At 43.8% G+C, this 17,248-nt stretch overlaps 1 protein-coding gene across 5 annotated transcripts in view; it reads left to right on the top strand.

Moving 5' to 3' along the window:
• The window catches only part of ARHGEF12 (Rho guanine nucleotide exchange factor 12), a 202,163-nt gene that overhangs the window by 89,055 nt on the left and 95,860 nt on the right, over nt 1-17,248 (top strand). For 2 of the 5 annotated variants that reach the window (XM_084895547.1, XM_084895546.1), the window contains 5 exons: nt 186-235; nt 4,569-4,626; nt 13,729-13,907; nt 15,512-15,589; nt 15,740-15,859. In XM_084895547.1, the coding sequence (XP_084751673.1) occupies nt 186-235; nt 4,569-4,626; nt 13,729-13,907; nt 15,512-15,589; nt 15,740-15,859 (485 nt within the window). The remainder of the gene's footprint in view (nt 1-185; nt 236-4,568; nt 4,627-13,728; nt 13,908-15,511; nt 15,590-15,739; nt 15,860-17,248) is intronic. The other 3 variants (XM_084895549.1, XM_084895548.1, XM_084895550.1) reach the window with 2 other exon arrangements.

The following is a 17,248-nucleotide window of genomic DNA, read 5'->3' as shown; positions in this document are numbered from 1 at the left end:
TTAGAGTAAAAAACATAAAAGCAGTCCTAGGTCACACAGCTAGTGAGTGGCAGGGGCAGCATTTGAACCCCAGTCTGTCTGACTTGAAGCCTGTGTTTGTGAGCACTTCCTTATGCTCCTCTTTTTCAAGAACTTGTCAATCAATGCCAATGAGTTACATCTTAATTAACTAATTTCTCTTACAGATGGAGCAGCCATGCGGGCTGGAGTACAGACAGGTGATCGAATCATCAAGGTAAGGAAACAACCACTATAGAATTTATGGTAGAATTAAAAAAAGAAAACACAGCATATATTAGCCACATTTTTTTTTCCACTTGGATTTTTGTAAAACGCAGCATATGTTGGATTTGTGGTCTATAAAAACTCACTTTAAAGAAATTAATATTATCCTATACTGAAAGGCATAAAAAGGGCTTGAATAAATGGAGTAAAGATCATTTCTCTCCATATTATTATTATTATTATTTTAAAAATATTTTATTGATTTTTTTACAGAGAGGAAGAGAGAGAGATAGAGTTAGAAACATCGATGAGAGAGAATCATCAACCAGCTGCCTTTTGCACACCCCCTATTGGGGATGTGCCCGCAACCAAGGTACATGCCCTTGACCGGAATCGAACCCGGGACCCTTCAGTCTGCAGGCCGACGCTCTATCCACTGAGCCAAACCGACTTCAGCTCTCCATATTATTTTTTAACAAGTAATTCTCATTAAAATATACTGTTAGAATTGGGAAGGTCTGTCATTACTTGTCTGATTATTCTTTCAAATGAACTTTACAGGTTTAAGTATCTCTGATGAAAAAGTGGTCTGTGGGGAGGTAAGTGACAGGGTGTGAGTTAAGATAGGCAGAGTCCCTGGTCTGGTGTAGATCTGTCAGTGGAGCAGCGAGCCCAGAGCAGCCTTGAATCTGACCAGGAGGAAAGAATGGATTAGTCAGTCATGGCACTTGAGACACTTGACTCTTTTGACTTCCTTCATCCCTTCCTTCCTACCCCCTTCCTCCCTTCCCCTTCCCTTTCCCTTCCCTTCCCTTCTCCTCTTCCCCCCTTCAACCTCTTCCTCCCTTCCCACTTTCTCCCTTCCTCCGTCCTCCCTTCCTCCCTCCCTTCCCACTTTCTCCCTTCCTCCGTCCTCCCTTCCTCCCTCCTCCCTTCCCCCTTCCTCCCTTCCTCCCTTCCCCCTTCCTCCCTCCCTCCCTTCCCCCTTCCTCCCTCCTCCCTTCCCCCTTCCTCCCTTCCTCCCTTCCCCCTTCCTCCCTCCTCCCTTCCCCCTTCTTCCCTTCCTCCCTTCTCCCCTTCTTCCCTCCTCCCTTCCCCCTTCCCCCTTCTTCCCTTCCTCCCTTCTCCCTTCCTTCCTCCTCCCTTCCCCCTTCTTCCCTTCCTCCCTTCCCCCTTCTTTCCTTCCTCCCTTCCTCCCTCTTTCCTTCCTCCCTCTTTCCTTCCTCCTCCCTTTCTCCTTCCTCCCTTCCCCCTTCCTCCTTTTCCCCCTTCCCCCTTCCCCCTTTCCCCCCTTCCCCCTTCCCCCTTTTCCCCCTTCCCCCTTTCCCCCTTCCCCCTTCCTCCCTTCTCTTCTTCCTTCCTTCCCCCTTCCTCCCTTCCCCCTTCCTCCTTCCTCCCTTCCCCCCTTCCTCCCTCTTTCCTTCCCCCTTCCCCCTTCCTCCCTTCCCCCTTCCTTCTCCCTCCCTTTCCACTTCCTCCCTTCTCCTCTTCTTCCCTCCTCCTTTCCCCCCTTCCCCCTTCTCCCCTTCCCCCTTCCTCCTTCCTCCCTTCCTCCCTTCCTCCCTTCCCTTCCTTCCCCCTTCCTTCTTTCCTCCCTTCCCCTCCCTCCCTCCCCCCCCACAGACCACTTTTTCATCAGAGATACTTAAACCTGTAAAGTTCATTTGAAAGAATAATCAGACAAGTAATGACAGACCTTCCCAATTCTAACAGTATATTTTAATGAGAATTACTTGTTAAAAAATAATACGGAGAGCTGAAACCGGTTCCTTCCTTCCTCCCTTCCTTCCTTCCTTCCTCCCTCCCTCCCTCCCTCCCTCCCTCCCTCCCTCCCTCCCTCCCTCCCTCCCTCCCTCCCTTCCTTCCTTCCTTCCTTCCTTCCAACATTTTTATTGATTTTAGAGAGGAAGAAAGAGGGACAGAGAGAGAGAGAAACATCAATGATGAGAGAAAAGCATTGATTGGCTGCCTCCTGAATGTCCCCTATCAAGCCTGCAACCCAGGCAGGTGCCCTTGACCAGAATCGAACCTGGGACCTTTCAGTCCACAGGCTGCAGGCTGACACTATCCACTGAGCCAAACCAGCTAAGGCTCATTTGATTTCTTGGAACAAAATTACTATCCAGGAAAAGATACCATGGATATACTTACAAAGAATACTTGAAACCTATTATAGAGTATATCCTTAATTATAAGGAGCACTTTTCAAATACCTGTACTAAGAAAAGAATAAACTAATAGAAAAATGGGCAAATAATTTTGTCAGGCAATTCCACAAAGTAATTGAAATAAGTAATATATTAATAAGAATATGTCCAACTTCACTACTAAATTAAAGACACGAAAATATAATTGGTTGTCAGAAATTCTAAAGATTGATGATATGTATTAGGTATAGTTTGGGCATGGTAAAATAGCTACTCTCATAAACTTGTCATGGGTATAAATCTGGATGGGACTTGTGAATATGTATAAAAATTATATACTTTAAGTAAGTATATTACCTTTGACCAGCAAATTTGCTTTTAGGAATATAAGGAAATAAGTATCCAATCATGAAATGTGTACAGGGAAATTCATTTCGGCTTCATCATATTGACAACATATAAACAACCTATTAATATATATGCATAAACAGAGCTAGAGAAATAAATTGCATTTTATCTGCAGCTTTTAAGAATGTGTATACCTATAATGAAAGATATGCACAATATAGTGAAAAGTATTTACAGAAAAAAGACAGTAATAATTTAGGTGTTGTGTGTTTGTGTATGTGGTGTATATGTGCTAGAATAGTGTCTAGGATTAAACATGGTTAACAAAGGTGGTCTCTGGTAGTCATGATGAGTATACCTTTATTTATGGTTTATACACTGACTAGAGGCCTGGTGTATGAAATTCTTACAAGGGGAAGAGGTCCCCTCAGCCCAGCCTTCACCCTCTCCAATCCAGGACCCCTTGGGAAATGTCCGACTGCTGGTTTAGGCCCAATCCTGGGGATCGGGCCTAAATAGGAAGTCAGATATCCTTCTCAGAATTCGGGACCACTGGCTCCTAACTGCTCACCTGCCTGCCTGCTGATCACCCCTAACTGCCCCCATGCTGGCCTGGTCCTCCCCAACTGTACCCCCGCTGGTCTAGTTGCCCCTAATTACCCCCCCCCCCCCCCCATCGGCCTTGTCGCCCATCACTGCCACCCCTGCTGGCCTGGTTGCCCCATGCAGCCTGCCTTTTGGTGGTTTGGTCGCCCCTCACTAAACCACCAGCTGGCCTGCTCACCCCACACAGCCTGCTGCTCAATCGTTTAGTCCCTCCTCACTGCCTCCACCCATCTCCCCCCCCCCCGCCAGCCTAGTTGCCACCAACTCCCCTCCCCAGGCTTGATTGCTCCTTGCAGCCTGCTGTCCGGTCATTTAGTCGCCCCTCGCTAACCCCCCTGCAAGCCTGGTTGCCCCATGCAGCCTGTTTGGTTGTCCATTCAGTTGTGATGGTCACTTAGGCTTTTACTATTATACATAGTATTTTAACTTATAAAAATCAGAGAAAAGTAGTTTTAATGTTAGATCCGTGTTTGATAATTTTACCTTAATTTGTTTTGAATAGTGAAGACTTTGGATAACATTTTCTATTGATTTATTTTTTTATTTTTTTTATTTTTTACAGAGAGGAAGAGAGAGAGAGAGAGCTAGAAACGTCGATGAGAGAGAAACATCGACCAGCTGCCTCTTGCACACCCCCTACCGGGGATGTGCCCGCAACCAATGTACATGCCCTTGACTGGAATCGAACCTGGGACCTTTCAGTCCGCAGACCGACGCTCTATCACTGAGCCAAACCAGTTTCGGCTGGATAACATTTTCTACATTTAGCCTCTCTGAAAATATTTTCTTTATAAAAATTAGGTCATAATTGGGAAACTAAAAGTAAGTTGAATATTATTTTTGAAATAATTTTTTTATCTTTTAACAATGCATTGTAATTTTTACAAATCACTGAATTTATAATTAAAGGCAAAGAGATATTTTCTATGTGCAAGAGCCATCCACTGTGAAGGTTTGTAAATCTGTGGTACGCTATGTTTCTTCATCTGTCATGGTGAATACACTGCAATGCCCTTTTAGTCAAGGCCTTGTTTTGCATTAAAGTTAATTTTGTTGCTGAGTTTATCTGATGGGACAGTGGTAAAAGTGAAATATTGAATCAGACATATACATATTTTAGTATATACATAGTCCCATCTACTGTATTCTAATTGACTATACTACGCATAATAATTCCTGAAATCAGTTTACCTATGTGTCTGTGGAATGTATCTGATATGCACTATTTTCATTTTCTTGCAGGTGAATGGAACTCTGGTGACTCATTCAAACCATCTGGAGGTGGTAAAGTTAATCAAATGTAGGTGAATGTTGCTGTTTTGTTTTCTGAAATCCTGAATCAAGGATCAGCAAATATTTTCTATAATAGATAAAATAGTAAATATTTTAGGCTTTGTGGGCCCCATGGTTTACAATGTGACTTTGTCATTGTAGCACAAAAACAACCCTGAACAGTATGTAAATGAATGGATGTGTCTGTGTTTCAATAAAGCTTTATTTGCCAAAATAGTCTGTGGCTAAGTTAAGCCGCTTGGCTATAGTTTGATAAGTCCTGCATTAAAGGAAAGTCTGAGGTGAAAATTCTTAACCAAATACTTTTTTCCTGTCACTTCATAGATGTGATTGGTTTTGCTGTCCTTGTTATCTTGGTAATATTGAAAGCATATATTTGAAAGAAATGTCTAAGCCACCTGAGGGGGGGAAGACTGGACACAAATGATTTCGGTCAGTTGTTCTCAACCTTCCTAATGCCACAACCCTTTAATACAGTTCCTCTTGTTGTGGTGACCTCCAACCATAACACTATTTTCGTTGCTACTTCATAACTGTAATTTTGCTCTGTTAATAACTCATAATGTAAATATTTGTGTTTTCCAATGGTCTTAGGCGACCCTGCTAGCGGATCTGAACCTGTGGGATCCCACAGGTTTGAGAACTGCTGCTGTAGAGCATTGGGAAGGTTGAGAACCACTGACTTAGATGAACAGAACCCCTTAAAAAATGTATATTCTTAAAATTCCCCCAAATCATAGTACTTATAACAATTAAGTGTAAAAAGAAAACATTTTTAGCACCTCAAATGTGGTGAAATAACTGACAGTGAGTTCCATAGTAGTGTTAAATTGCCAAAAATGTGAAATACTTTTATACTTTTAAACTTTTATACATTTAAAAGTTCTATTGAAAGTTTTAAGAGAAAGGTTTTTGTCAATTAAAGATCAGTTACCTAAAGAAGTAATTTACTTGGAAAATCTCATTTTTTTCTTCATGCTAGATAACTAATGAATGTCTTCTGTTGAGTCTTGCTGGTCATGGTTAATGTTACTTTCTGTTTTCTCCAAAAAATATATATACACTAGAGGCCTGGTGCACAAAATTTGTGTACGGGGTGGGGTGTGGGGGTGATGTTCCTCAGCCCAGCCTGCAATCTCTTCAATCTGGGACCCCTCAAGGGATCAGGTCTAAATGGGCAGTCGAACATCCCTTGAGGGGTCCCAGATTGGAGAGATTGCAGGCTGGGCTGAGGAACACCCCCCCCCCCCCCCACACACACACCCGTGCATGAATTTTGTGCACCAGGCCTCTAGTGCACATGTGTCAAACACAAGGCCCGCAGGCCAAATCCAGCCCGCCAGGCCTTGCAATGTGGCCCGCACCGCGCTGTCATCACTGCACTCCGCTGTCAGTTTATGACATTGTCAGTTTATGACTGTTCAGTAAACCATTCGGCCTGCGATTTAGGCTGGATTTTAGATTTTGGCCCCTTCTCTGATTGAGTTCGACACCCCTACTCTAGTGTATAATAAAAGGCTATTCTGCAAATCAACCCAACAGTGGAATGACTGTTGCTATGATGTGCACTGACCACCAGGGAGCAGACTCTCAATGCAGGAGCTGCCCCCTGGTGGTCTTTGTGTTCCCACAGCAGGAGTGCTGCTCAGCTAGAAGCTGGGCCCACGGCTGGTGAGCACAGTGGTGGTGGCAGGAGCCTCGCGCCTTTGCAGCATGCTAAGGACCCTCGGAATTTCCTCCTGTCAGCTTGTGGTTTCTCATAGCGTTTTTTGTAGTATTTTTTAGAACACTTTGAATTTCTATGATGTCAGTTGTTCAACTCTTTCATTTCTGATTCTTTTTATTTGAACCTTCTCTGTTTTCTGATGAGTCTAGCTAAAGGTTCATAAACCTTGTTTATATTTTCAAAGAACCAGCTCTTGGTTTCATTGCTCTTTTGCGTTATGTTTTGTTTTGTTTTTAGTTTCTATGTCATTTATTTTTTCCTTTGATTTTTATTTGTTCCTTCCATCTATCTACTTTAGGCTTTTCTTACTGTTCTCTTTCTGATTCTTTTATTTGTAGGGTTACATAGTTTATTAGTCCTTTTTCTTGTTTCTTTAGGTAGGCCTATATTGCTGTGAATTTCCCTCTCAGAATTGCTTTCCCTGGTCACGTAGATTTTGGGTTGTGTTCATTTTTATTTGTTTCCAGGATGTTTTTGATTTCTTACTTAAGCTCATTGGTAACTCATTCATTGTTTAATAACATGCTATTTAGCCTCCATGTGTTTGATTGTTTTTTAGTGTTTTTATTGTAGTTGGTAACTAGTTTATGCCATTGTGATTCAAGAAGATGCTTAATATGAAATCAATCTTCTTGAACTTGCAGAGACTTACATTGTGTCCTAACGGGTCTATCTTTGAGAAGGTCTTGTTTGCCCTTGAGAAGAACGTATATTTTGCTGTTTTTGGTGAAATGTTGTATAAACTTTCAATTAAATTCATTTGATGTAGAGTCGTTTAAAGTCATCATTTCCTGTTGGTTTTTGTTTGGAAGTTATATCTGATAATGTTAGTGGGGTGTTAAAGTCCCCTGCCACTGTAATGCTGTTGATCTCTCCCTACGTGCTCCTATAGGGAGAGTATATATGTTTACAGGGTTATATTATCTTGTTGGATCAATCCCTTTAGTATTATGAAGTGACATTCTTTGTCTCTTGTTATAGCCTTTGCTTTTAAGTCTATTTTGTCATATGTAAGTATTATATTTACGCTTTTATTTATGTTTACATATGCATGGAAAATTTTCCCATCTCTTCACTTTTATTCTGGTTGGGTTTTTTATAATGAGATCTAACTCTTATAGAATCATATATATCGGTCATGTATACTTATTCATCTACCCTATGTCTTTTTATTGGAGCATTTAATCCATTTATATTTAAGGTTATAATAGACTAGAGGCCCAATCCATGAACATTTATGCACTGGAGGTGGTGTCCTTTAGCCTGGTCTGCCCCTTCTCACAGTCCGGGAGACCTCAGGAATGGGAGGCGGCCTGGTGGTCAGCGGAAGGCGTTGCCCTCATCACATCTCTGCTGCTGCCATGCCAGCAGAGCAAGCCTTAGGCAGCCCTGGATGGCTGGACAGCCACCATTCAAGGCTTGCCTGCACCTTGGGCCCACCCTTGGCAGCTGTGCAGCTGACATCCGAGGCTTTCCTGTGCCTTGGGTGTTGGCTGGACAGCCGCCATCCAAGGCTTGCCTGCGTCTCGGGCCAGCCCTAGGTGACTGTGGGGCTGAGGGCTGGTCTAGCCACACTGTGTGCCTACCCCCCAGCCTCCCCACTGGGGCTAAGGAGACTGGGCACCACCATCAGTGGCTATGGGCACTGCCATCTTTGTGATGGGTGTGATGGTCAATTTACATATTCTCTCTTTATTCTTTAGGATAGGTACTTATATTTTGTTATTTGTATTCTGCATGGTTTTGTTCCTCTCTCATTCTATTTCTTCTTATAGAAATCCTTTTAGCATTTCTTGCATTGTAGGGTTGGTGGTGGTAAACTTCTTTAGCCTTTTTTTTTGGGGGGGGGGAAGCTTTTTATTTCACCTTTAATTTTGAATAATAACTTTGCTAGATAGAGTAGTCTGCTTTTCAGATCTTTACTTTTCATTCCTTTCAATATTGCCTGCCATTCTCTTCTTGCTTAAAGTTTTTCTATTGAGAACTTGTTTGAGAGCCTTATGGGAGCTGCCTTGTAGGTCACTGATTATCTCTCTCTCGCTGCCCTGGAAATTATCTCTTTGTCTTTAACACATTAAGCACCCAGCCTGTTTTGGATGGAAAGTATAGTGTCAGTCTCTGGTAACTGCCATGGGTCTTAACGTGTTAATGTTTGCTATTTTAATTATGATGTGCCTATGTGCCTTGGAGTTGAGTTTCTTTGGGTTCATATTGATTGGTACTTTCTGTGAGTCCTGAGCTTGTGTGGCTTTCTCCTTCACCAGGTTAGGGATGTTTTCTATCATTATTATTTTAAACAGGTTATGTATTCCTTGCTCACTGTCTTTTTCCTTTAGTAACCTTATTATATGGATGTTGTTTCATTTGATGGTATCCCTGAGTTCCCTTAAACTGTCCTCATGTTTAAGTATTTTTTCTTTTTGCTGCTCTGATTGACTGTTTTTTTTTTTTCTACCTTGTCTTCTTATTCACTTATTCTATCCTCTGCTTCATCAAGCCTGCTTTTAATTCCTTCCAGTGTATTCTTGATGTCCTAAGTAGTATTCATTTCTGCGTGGCTCTTAATTCTATGGCTTTTTTTTCATGCTGATGTAGTTCTCACTAAGTTCCTTGTCATTCTCACTATGTTCCTTGAGCATCTTTATAATCATTATTCTGGACTGTATGTCTGGTAACTTTCTCACCATCTTATTTATGTATTTTTCTGGCTATACCTCCTTTCCTTTAAGTTGGGGGTTGTTTCTTTGTCTCCCCTTTTTAAGTATCTCTTTGTGTTTGTAAATTAGATATACTTGCTATGACTCCCAGTCTTCTTGGGGTGGGCTTTTTTACTACATGTTCTGTGGACCCAGTGTCCTCTGCTGCTGAGTTGTATGCCTTAGCAGTAACCCTTTTGTGGCTATTTGGGCTCCTGTTATAATTTGGTCTTGATTGTTGTTGTCCTGTTTGTGGGTGGGCTCTCCTCTCAGGATGGCTATCTGTAAGGCTCACCCATATCCATGTTGTTTGAGCTGTTTTACATGTTCTGATAAGGAAAGCAACCACAAAAGTGAAGAGAATTTCTAAAGAGATAAGAAAACAAGAATAGTAAACAAAAAGAAAGAGAAAAAGGTAATATTACTAATAGCAAAATGAAAAAAAAAAGAGAATGGTGGAAAAGTGGCAGAAAAAATTATTAAAGAACAAAGGGAGAGCAAGGAAAAAGTATGAGTAGAGAGTAAGAAAAGGAAAATGGTAAAAAAAAAAAAAAAAAAAGACAAGAACACAGAAAGAAAGGGGAAAAGTTATGCAGAATTAAAAGAGGAGAAAGGTAAAGGTAAATTGATAAAGACTGAATAGGAAAAAGAAATAAAAGGAAGGAGGCTTATAAGATATGAGAGAAAAGAACCAAAATATTAATGGCAATAATACTAAAGTAATAAGGAAGGAAATATTGAAAAAAGAACAACAACACGCGCACACACACACACACACACACACACACCACCACCAAGTGCCTGGTTTTCCTCCAGTGTTTTCTAAAGAGTCTTCAGGGTGAAGCCAGGCAAGCACAGCTAGAGCTAGTGGACCCCGGCTTAGAGATGACTCATTAGGCTCTCACTGAGGGGGAATGCATCTGCTCCGTAGACACACCTCAGTCAACCACATCCTCCAACTCTAGTTCCCTGTCAGGTGACCCAGTGCAGGCTCAGGTTGGACACGGCCTGCCACCCATTCTGCAGGAGAAGTTTCTGCTGCCCTGGCCCAGGGGGGTTTATCAAAAGAGATCCCGATTGAGAATGTTGGCAGTCTTGTCCCCAGGACCGGGCTAAGCCTTTTCTGCTGCTAGACAACGGCCTCTGACGGTCTTACTCTCAGGATGTCCTACTCTGTTTTACTGTCCCCCCCCCCCCCCCCCAGTGTGTCCAGCAGGGGATCTGGTCTCCTTCAAGTAGGTGTGTTCCTAGCCCACAAGAGGGGGAGACAAGCCCCACCCCTCCTCCCGGGCCTGGCCGCCTGGACACACATGGAGTTTGGATGGGTTTCCACAATGCAGTCACAAAGCCAGCTCTCCCTCCTCTGTCTCCGCAGTGGAAGCCTTCCCATGGGATCGCATAGAAAAGCTCAGCTCTGCCAGGACCGGTGCCCTGTGCCCCTGGTCCAAGCAGAAGGATTACGAAGTCGGTCCCACTCAGGACTGAAGTCTCCACTGGCTGGTCTCAGTACAGCGGGGCCAGTTACCCCAGCTCCACTTATGTTCCCCTCTCTTCAGTGCAGGCTTAAGATCCCCATCTAGGCTCACTGGTGTTGCTCAGTGGATAGCGCCTTGGCCTGCAGACCAAAGGGTCCCAGGTTTGATTCTGGCTAAGGGCACATACCTTAGGTGCAGGCTCTTCCCCCAGCCAGGCCCTGGTTAGGCTCTTGCAGGAGGCAACCAGTCAATGTGTTTCTCTCACATCAATTTTTCTGTCTGTCTTTCCCTCTCTCTTCCACTCTCCTAAATATCAATGGAAAAACATCCTCAGGTAAGGTTAACAAAATCTTACCTAATAATAAACACGTAAATTGACCATACCTTCGCTATGCCCATAGCCAGTCAGAGCGAGTATGCAAATTAACCCAAAATATGGCAGTTAACTTGCATTCATAGGCTCCCAGCGCCTGTGTCCCAGGAACATCCTGGCACCCAGGTCACTGTGAGGTAAGGCAGCCTGGGAAGGGTCTGAGCCAGGAGGCTCTTGGGCAGGGCCAAGCCTGCAATCAGAACGAGGTTGGCATGAGCGGAGCCTGCCATTGATCGCAGGGAGCTGGGGGCCTGCTCATGCGCAAGGCTGAAAGCCTCCACCTTGGCCGAAAGCCTGCGATCGATTGCAGGGAACGGGGGTTCCGCTCCTGCCCAAGCTGGAGGCTTTGGGCCTTGGGCAGGAGCGGAGCCTGTGATGGATTACACGCAGGGGTCCTCAAACTTTTTAAAGTGGGGGCCAGATCACGGTCCCTCAGAGAGCTGGAGGGCCGGACTATATGAACTACTAATTCCTACTGTAACACCTCGGCTGCGCTCACTGCCCAAAAAACCTGGCGGGCCGGATCAGACTCCTCTGCGGGCCGCATGTGGCCCGCGGGCCGTAGTTTGAAGACCCCTGGTAGGGAGCTGGGGGTCCCCAGCCCAAGGGGCGCAGCCTGCAATCACAGGGAAACTGGGGTCCCCTGCCCAAGGCTTTCGGTCTGGGCAGCCTGGGCAGGGGTGAGCCGGTGATCAGCGGGAGCTGGAGGGCCCTGCCCAGGCCTAAAGCTGAGGCCAGAGCCAGAGGCCTGGGCAGGGTCCAGCCGGCAATTGGTGTGAACTATAGAGGAAACACCTTTTCTGACCGCTCACTGGCTAAGCTTCCTGTATGCCACTGGTAATATTCTTAGTGACTTGGGTAATAAGAACCCAAGGAGGTGACCTAGGGTTTTTCCACCTCACTCCTGGAGGAAAAAGTAAGGTCTGTTGCTGGAGGGGCTAAGAAATGTCATATCCTGTCCTAGCCAGTTGACTCAGTGGATAGAGCCTCGGCCTGATGACCACAGGGTCTGGGTTCGATTCTAATCAAGGGCATGAACCTAGGTTGCAGGCTCCTTCCTGGCTGGGGCCCAGGTCAGAGCTCATGCAGGAAGCAACCAATCAAAGTGTCCCTCTCACTTTGATATTTCTCTCTGTCTTTCCTTTTCTCTTCCACATTCTCTAAAAGTCAATGGAAACATATCCTCAGGTGAGGATAAGAATAAATAAAGAAAGAAATACATATCCTATGAAAGACACATCTTGAAAATGCCTAAAGAAAGTTGTCATTTTTTCTTAGTGAAGAGACTGGAGTCTGTGTTGATGAAAACACCTTGGCGGCTGTGGTGACTGGCAGGGGCTGCAGCAGCCGGGTGATGGGCTGGTGCCTTTCGCTGATCAGACTGCAGCTTACGCCCGCTCCCCGTGGGCCTAACGACATCCCCTGAGGGCTTCCAGTATGTGAGAGGGGACAGATTGGGCTGAGGGACCCTCCCCACTCCCAGTGCATGAATTTCGTGCACCAGAACCCTAGTAATAAAATCCCCTGCCTGCTGCCAACCCTGCGGCTCCATAGGTATGGGCGGGGTCCCAACCCTGCACTACAGGTGGGGACGCCATGCTCTTTGGACTCTGCACAAGCCTTTCAGGAAAGCCCAGCGTCCTTCAAATCACTGCTGGGTGCTACCCTTAGGCCCTGTATGTTTTGAACCAAACACTGCTGTGCAGCCTCTGCAGTCAGAGCCTGCGGCGAATCCCCTTGGGGCAGCCAGCACCTGGCATATTCTGTCATGGGGAAGGGAGGAACCAGCCTCCTAGGCAGCCAGAACCCCCTGGGCCTCTTTGCCCAATGCTGTGTGTGTCTCCTTCCAGTCTCTGCTGCTTGGGGTTGGGGGTCCCTGCGTGGAGGGCACTTTGTAGCCAATGTCACTTGGGCCTCAGCTGAGCATCTGCCCCAGGGGATCCCCCTCTTATAGTCTCTGTGCTGTTTCTCCAGTGCTCCTTACACACACATGTCCAGTCAGCAGCACTCCTACTTTTCCAGGCAGCCTTACAGCATTTCAGCTGTAAGGCCAGCCGGGCTGGGAGCACGGGCACGGCGTCTCCGGGTCCCACAGCCATCTTGCCCCATCAGTCTTCTCTGATGAGTTTTAAAAATAAAACTCGTTACTTAATTATTGATGGTTTTGTGGGATACTTTTTGTCAATTTTATTTAGTAAAGTTAATTTAAAATGGCATTATATTCTAGAAAATTAAACTCTGCCTAATTAATATCTTTAAATGATTTTTAAAAATTTGCATTTAAGGAAAAATTTTTAAAAAATATTTTTATTGATTTCAGAGAGGAAAGGAGAGGGAGGGAGAGAGATAGAAACATCAATGATGAGAGAGAAGCATTGAAGAGCTGCTTTCTGTATGCTCCCCACTGGGGATCAAGCCTGCAACCTGGGCATGTGCCCTTGACTGGAATCAAACCCAAAACCCCTCAGTCTGTCTGCCGACACTCTATCCATTGAGCAAACTGGCTAGAGCTTTGCATTTATGAAATTAATTAAACATAGCCATTAGTAGATGGTTGATATTAATTCACTCTTCTCTAATTAAAAAATTGGGGGGGTTATACATTTTATTTGCTTTTAAATAATATGAGTAGTAGTATGCTATCTGAAAATAACATTGTTCTTTTAGATTCTTAGAGAATTCATAAAAAAGCACTGGGTGGTTTTTATGTGGGCCAGTGGTTAGCAGTCGGTGCAGCTTTCTCACATGACTGGGTACTTTTAGAACTGTCAAAGGCTAAGGAGTAAAATGCTGTAGAAACTTGTTTACAGAGCTCCTTTCCCTTCTATCTCTCACCCAGCTGGTTCCTATGTAGCTCTCACTGTTCAAGGACGCCCCCCTGGGATGCCCCAGATCCCACTTGCTGATTCTGAAGTAGAGCCATCCGTCACTGGACATATGTCTCCTATCACGACCTCTCCTCACTCACCGGGAGCATCTGGGAACATGGAGAGAATTACCAGTCCTGTGCTCATGGGGGTAAGAGCAGGAAACGTCTTTGCAAACTCAATTACATAATACCTTTACTTTTTATATTCAGAATTTTGTGATATTGAGCTGGTAAGCAAATTTAAGTTCAAGGTTCCAGAAAATAATTTTCTGATGTAATAATTACATAATACAGTTGACCCTTAGACAATATGGGTTTGAATAGTGCAGGTCCGCTTATGCATGGATTTTCTTTTCAATAAATACATACAGCCCTGAAAATGTAGTTTCTCTTCCTTATGATTTTCTTAATAACATTTTCTGTTCTCTAGTTCACTTTTTTGTAAAAATTTAATATTTAATACAAGTAACATACAAAATATGTGTTGATTGGCTGTTTCTGTTATTGGTTAGACTTCCTGTCAATAATAGGCTGCTAGTAAAGTTCTGGGGGAGTGAGAGTCACACAGAGCTTTTCCACCGCACGGAGGGCTGGCGTCCCTAACGCACACATTGTTCAAGGGTCAGCTGTAATTTGGAATGATTGCTGAGTATTGGGATAGGAGATTTAATTTAAAAAAATATTAAACACCTACTATCTACAAAACCATTTGCCTCTCACAAAAATATTTAAAATATCCTGTGTTCAAGTTCCATACTTTGAAAGAACATGGGTTTTTTGTTTGTTTGTTTGTTTGTTTTGTTTATTATTGAGCCTCTATTTTCTGGAGAAGAGTACCTAGTGCTTGGTGTATAGTAGGTGCTTAATAAACCTTTGTTGTTTAAGGTGGAGTCAAGTGTATACAAGTAATTATAATACATAGGCAGAATGTGACATGAGGGGAAAATAGTAAGTTCTATAAGAATTCCAAGGGTGGGGGAGTACATCCAGTTGTGAAAAGGAAGGACTTTGCCCAAAGCTACTTTATTTATTGAGCCTTGAAAAACAGGTAACGCCTTGAAAAACAGGTAACGCGTAGTGGTGGCAATGGAAACGAAGGCAGCTCAGTTAGAGGAGGTAGAGGGAAAGAGCCAAGAAAGCACCAGATACGTTTTGGAAGCAGCTGGTGCACGTTAAGGATTTATGTAGTGGGAGAGGAGCTTGAAAACTTAGAGGACTGTTTATTTTCACTAAACTCACAACTGCAGGCTACTTTATATGTAACTAGATATGCAGTGAGATCCATTAAAATTTCTTTTGAGCAAGAGAGTGTTATGGTTATAACAGGATTTTAGGAAGACTAGTTTGATTAAATAAAGGGTCATAAAACAAGGAGAGATGGTGTGAGGTCAGCAGGAATCCATGCATGGGGCTGACAGTAATGAGCTAACGATGGGAAACTGTATTATTCCTATACTTAAGCCAGCTTCGTTTTCCCAACTAATATAAGTACTTAATGTTTTCTTGTGTCTAGTTTAGGAAAAGTGAAAAGGGCTTAAATTTCCCTGCAATCTTTTATCTTTCATGTCATGTCTAAAAGTCCATCCTTATAAGTGATGGAAATAAAGAAAATCATAATAGATATTGAAAAACTCAGAGCTGGGGCATACATTATATGTCTCGTTTTCCTTATTTATTTTAGCTTCACTTTCCCTGTATTGGTTCTTTTTTGTTTGTTGGGTTTTTTTTGTTTGTTTTTTTTATCTTTTTCTAGGAGGAAAACAATGTGGTTCATAACCAGAAAGTAGAAATTCTAAGAAAAATGTTACAGAAAGAACAGGAACGGCTGCAGGTACTGCCTTAGGAAAGGGCTGTGTCCAGGCAGTCAGAATGCGACTGGCTTCTCAGAGTCGCAGGCCATCAACTGTTTGATTAAGAATAGACTCTCTCTATTTTCTTGACATAAGCAATCAATTATTAAAATCTTTTTATAACTTTTCAGTTATTGCAGGAAGATTACAACCGAGCTCCTACCCCAAAGTTGCTAAAAGAGATCCAAGAGGCCAAGAAACTCCTCCCTCAGCTGCAGGAGCAGCTCTCCAAAGCCGCTGGCCTCCCACAGGTAGCAACCCCGGGAGCCTCCTGGCCTGTGTGGGAGCATGCTCTGTGAGAGTGTCCAGAGCACGCAGCGCTGCTGTAAACGTTATTTCCTAACAGCGGCCCTGCGGAGGGCGTGGCAGAAATAATGGTTCATTAGTAGAAATGTGGGCTTTGATTATTGCCTTGCTCATGATTTAATGTGTTTTTTTTTTTACAATAATTTAAAAAAGACTGCTTTTGCTTTAATGTGACAAATCATTAAAATGTAATTTTTGAGGTTCCTTCTGCAATTATGTTTTTAAGTATAGTTATTAGATCTTACAAATGGACAGGATTTCTTATTCTGCACAGCAGCCCTCTTAGACTAGGAGCTCTGATGTCCCCCCCATTTTACACACACACTTACAGAACTCAGAAAGGTGAAATAACTTGCTGAGATCGTGTAGCTCAGAAGCAATGGAACTGGAACTTAAGCCCAGTCTGATGAATTCAAAGCACAATCACATTCCTAATACTCTCGTTTCATTGTAATTTTAAAATAGATTTCAACTGAACTTGGTATGTAAGTATACCGTATTTTCCGGCATATAAGACGACCCCCTAATTTTACAGTTAAAACATAGGTTTAGGGCTATATTCGCTGTATAAGACTACCCCCCACTTCCGAGGCAACACCAGTTCTTTTTTTAATAGACCGCCTCTCTGACTCTGGCCAATCTGAGTAGGCTTTTTACTAGAACACAGTGTACATGTTCTGTACCCGAAGCTACACTGTGTTCTAGTAAAAAGCCTGCTCAGATTGGCCAGAGTCAGAGAGGCGGTCTATTAAAAAAAGAACTGGTGTTGCCTCGGAAGTGGGGGGTAGTCTTATACAGCGAATATAGGCCTAAACCTATGTTTTAACTGTAAAATTAGGGGGTCGTCTTATACGCCGGAAAATATGGTAAGTATGGAGATGATGGTGTGATTAAGAAAAATAGCTTAGCATTAAGTCTCAACCAGGTTTATATTCTACTAGAGGCCTGGTACACAAAATTCGTGCACAGAGGGCGGGGTTCCCTCTCAGCCCCGCCTGTACCCTCTCTAATCAGGGACCCCTTGGGGGATGTCCCGACTGCTGGGTTAGGCCTGATCCCGGCCTAAACTGGCAGTCGGACATCCCTCTCATAATTCTGGACCACTGGCTCCTAATCACTCACCTGCCTGCCTGCTTGCCTGGCCGTCCCTCACTAACCCCCCTGCCGGCCTATTCACTCCATGCAGCCTCTGGTCAGTCATTTGGTCATCCCTTATTAACCCCCTGCCGACCTGGTTGCCCCACACAGCCTGCTTGTTCAGTTGTTTGGTCATCTCTCACTAACCCCCCTGCTGGCCTTATCATCACCCCACGCAACCTGCTGTTCGGTTTTTA

This window comes from Pipistrellus hanaki (genome assembly GCF_964339955.1).
Source record: "Pipistrellus hanaki genome assembly, chromosome: 9".
NCBI classification, from domain to species: domain Eukaryota; kingdom Metazoa; phylum Chordata; class Mammalia; order Chiroptera; family Vespertilionidae; genus Pipistrellus; species Pipistrellus hanaki.
Note: the sequence above shows the minus strand (reverse complement) of the source record. Positions and strands in the feature narration are given on the sequence as shown.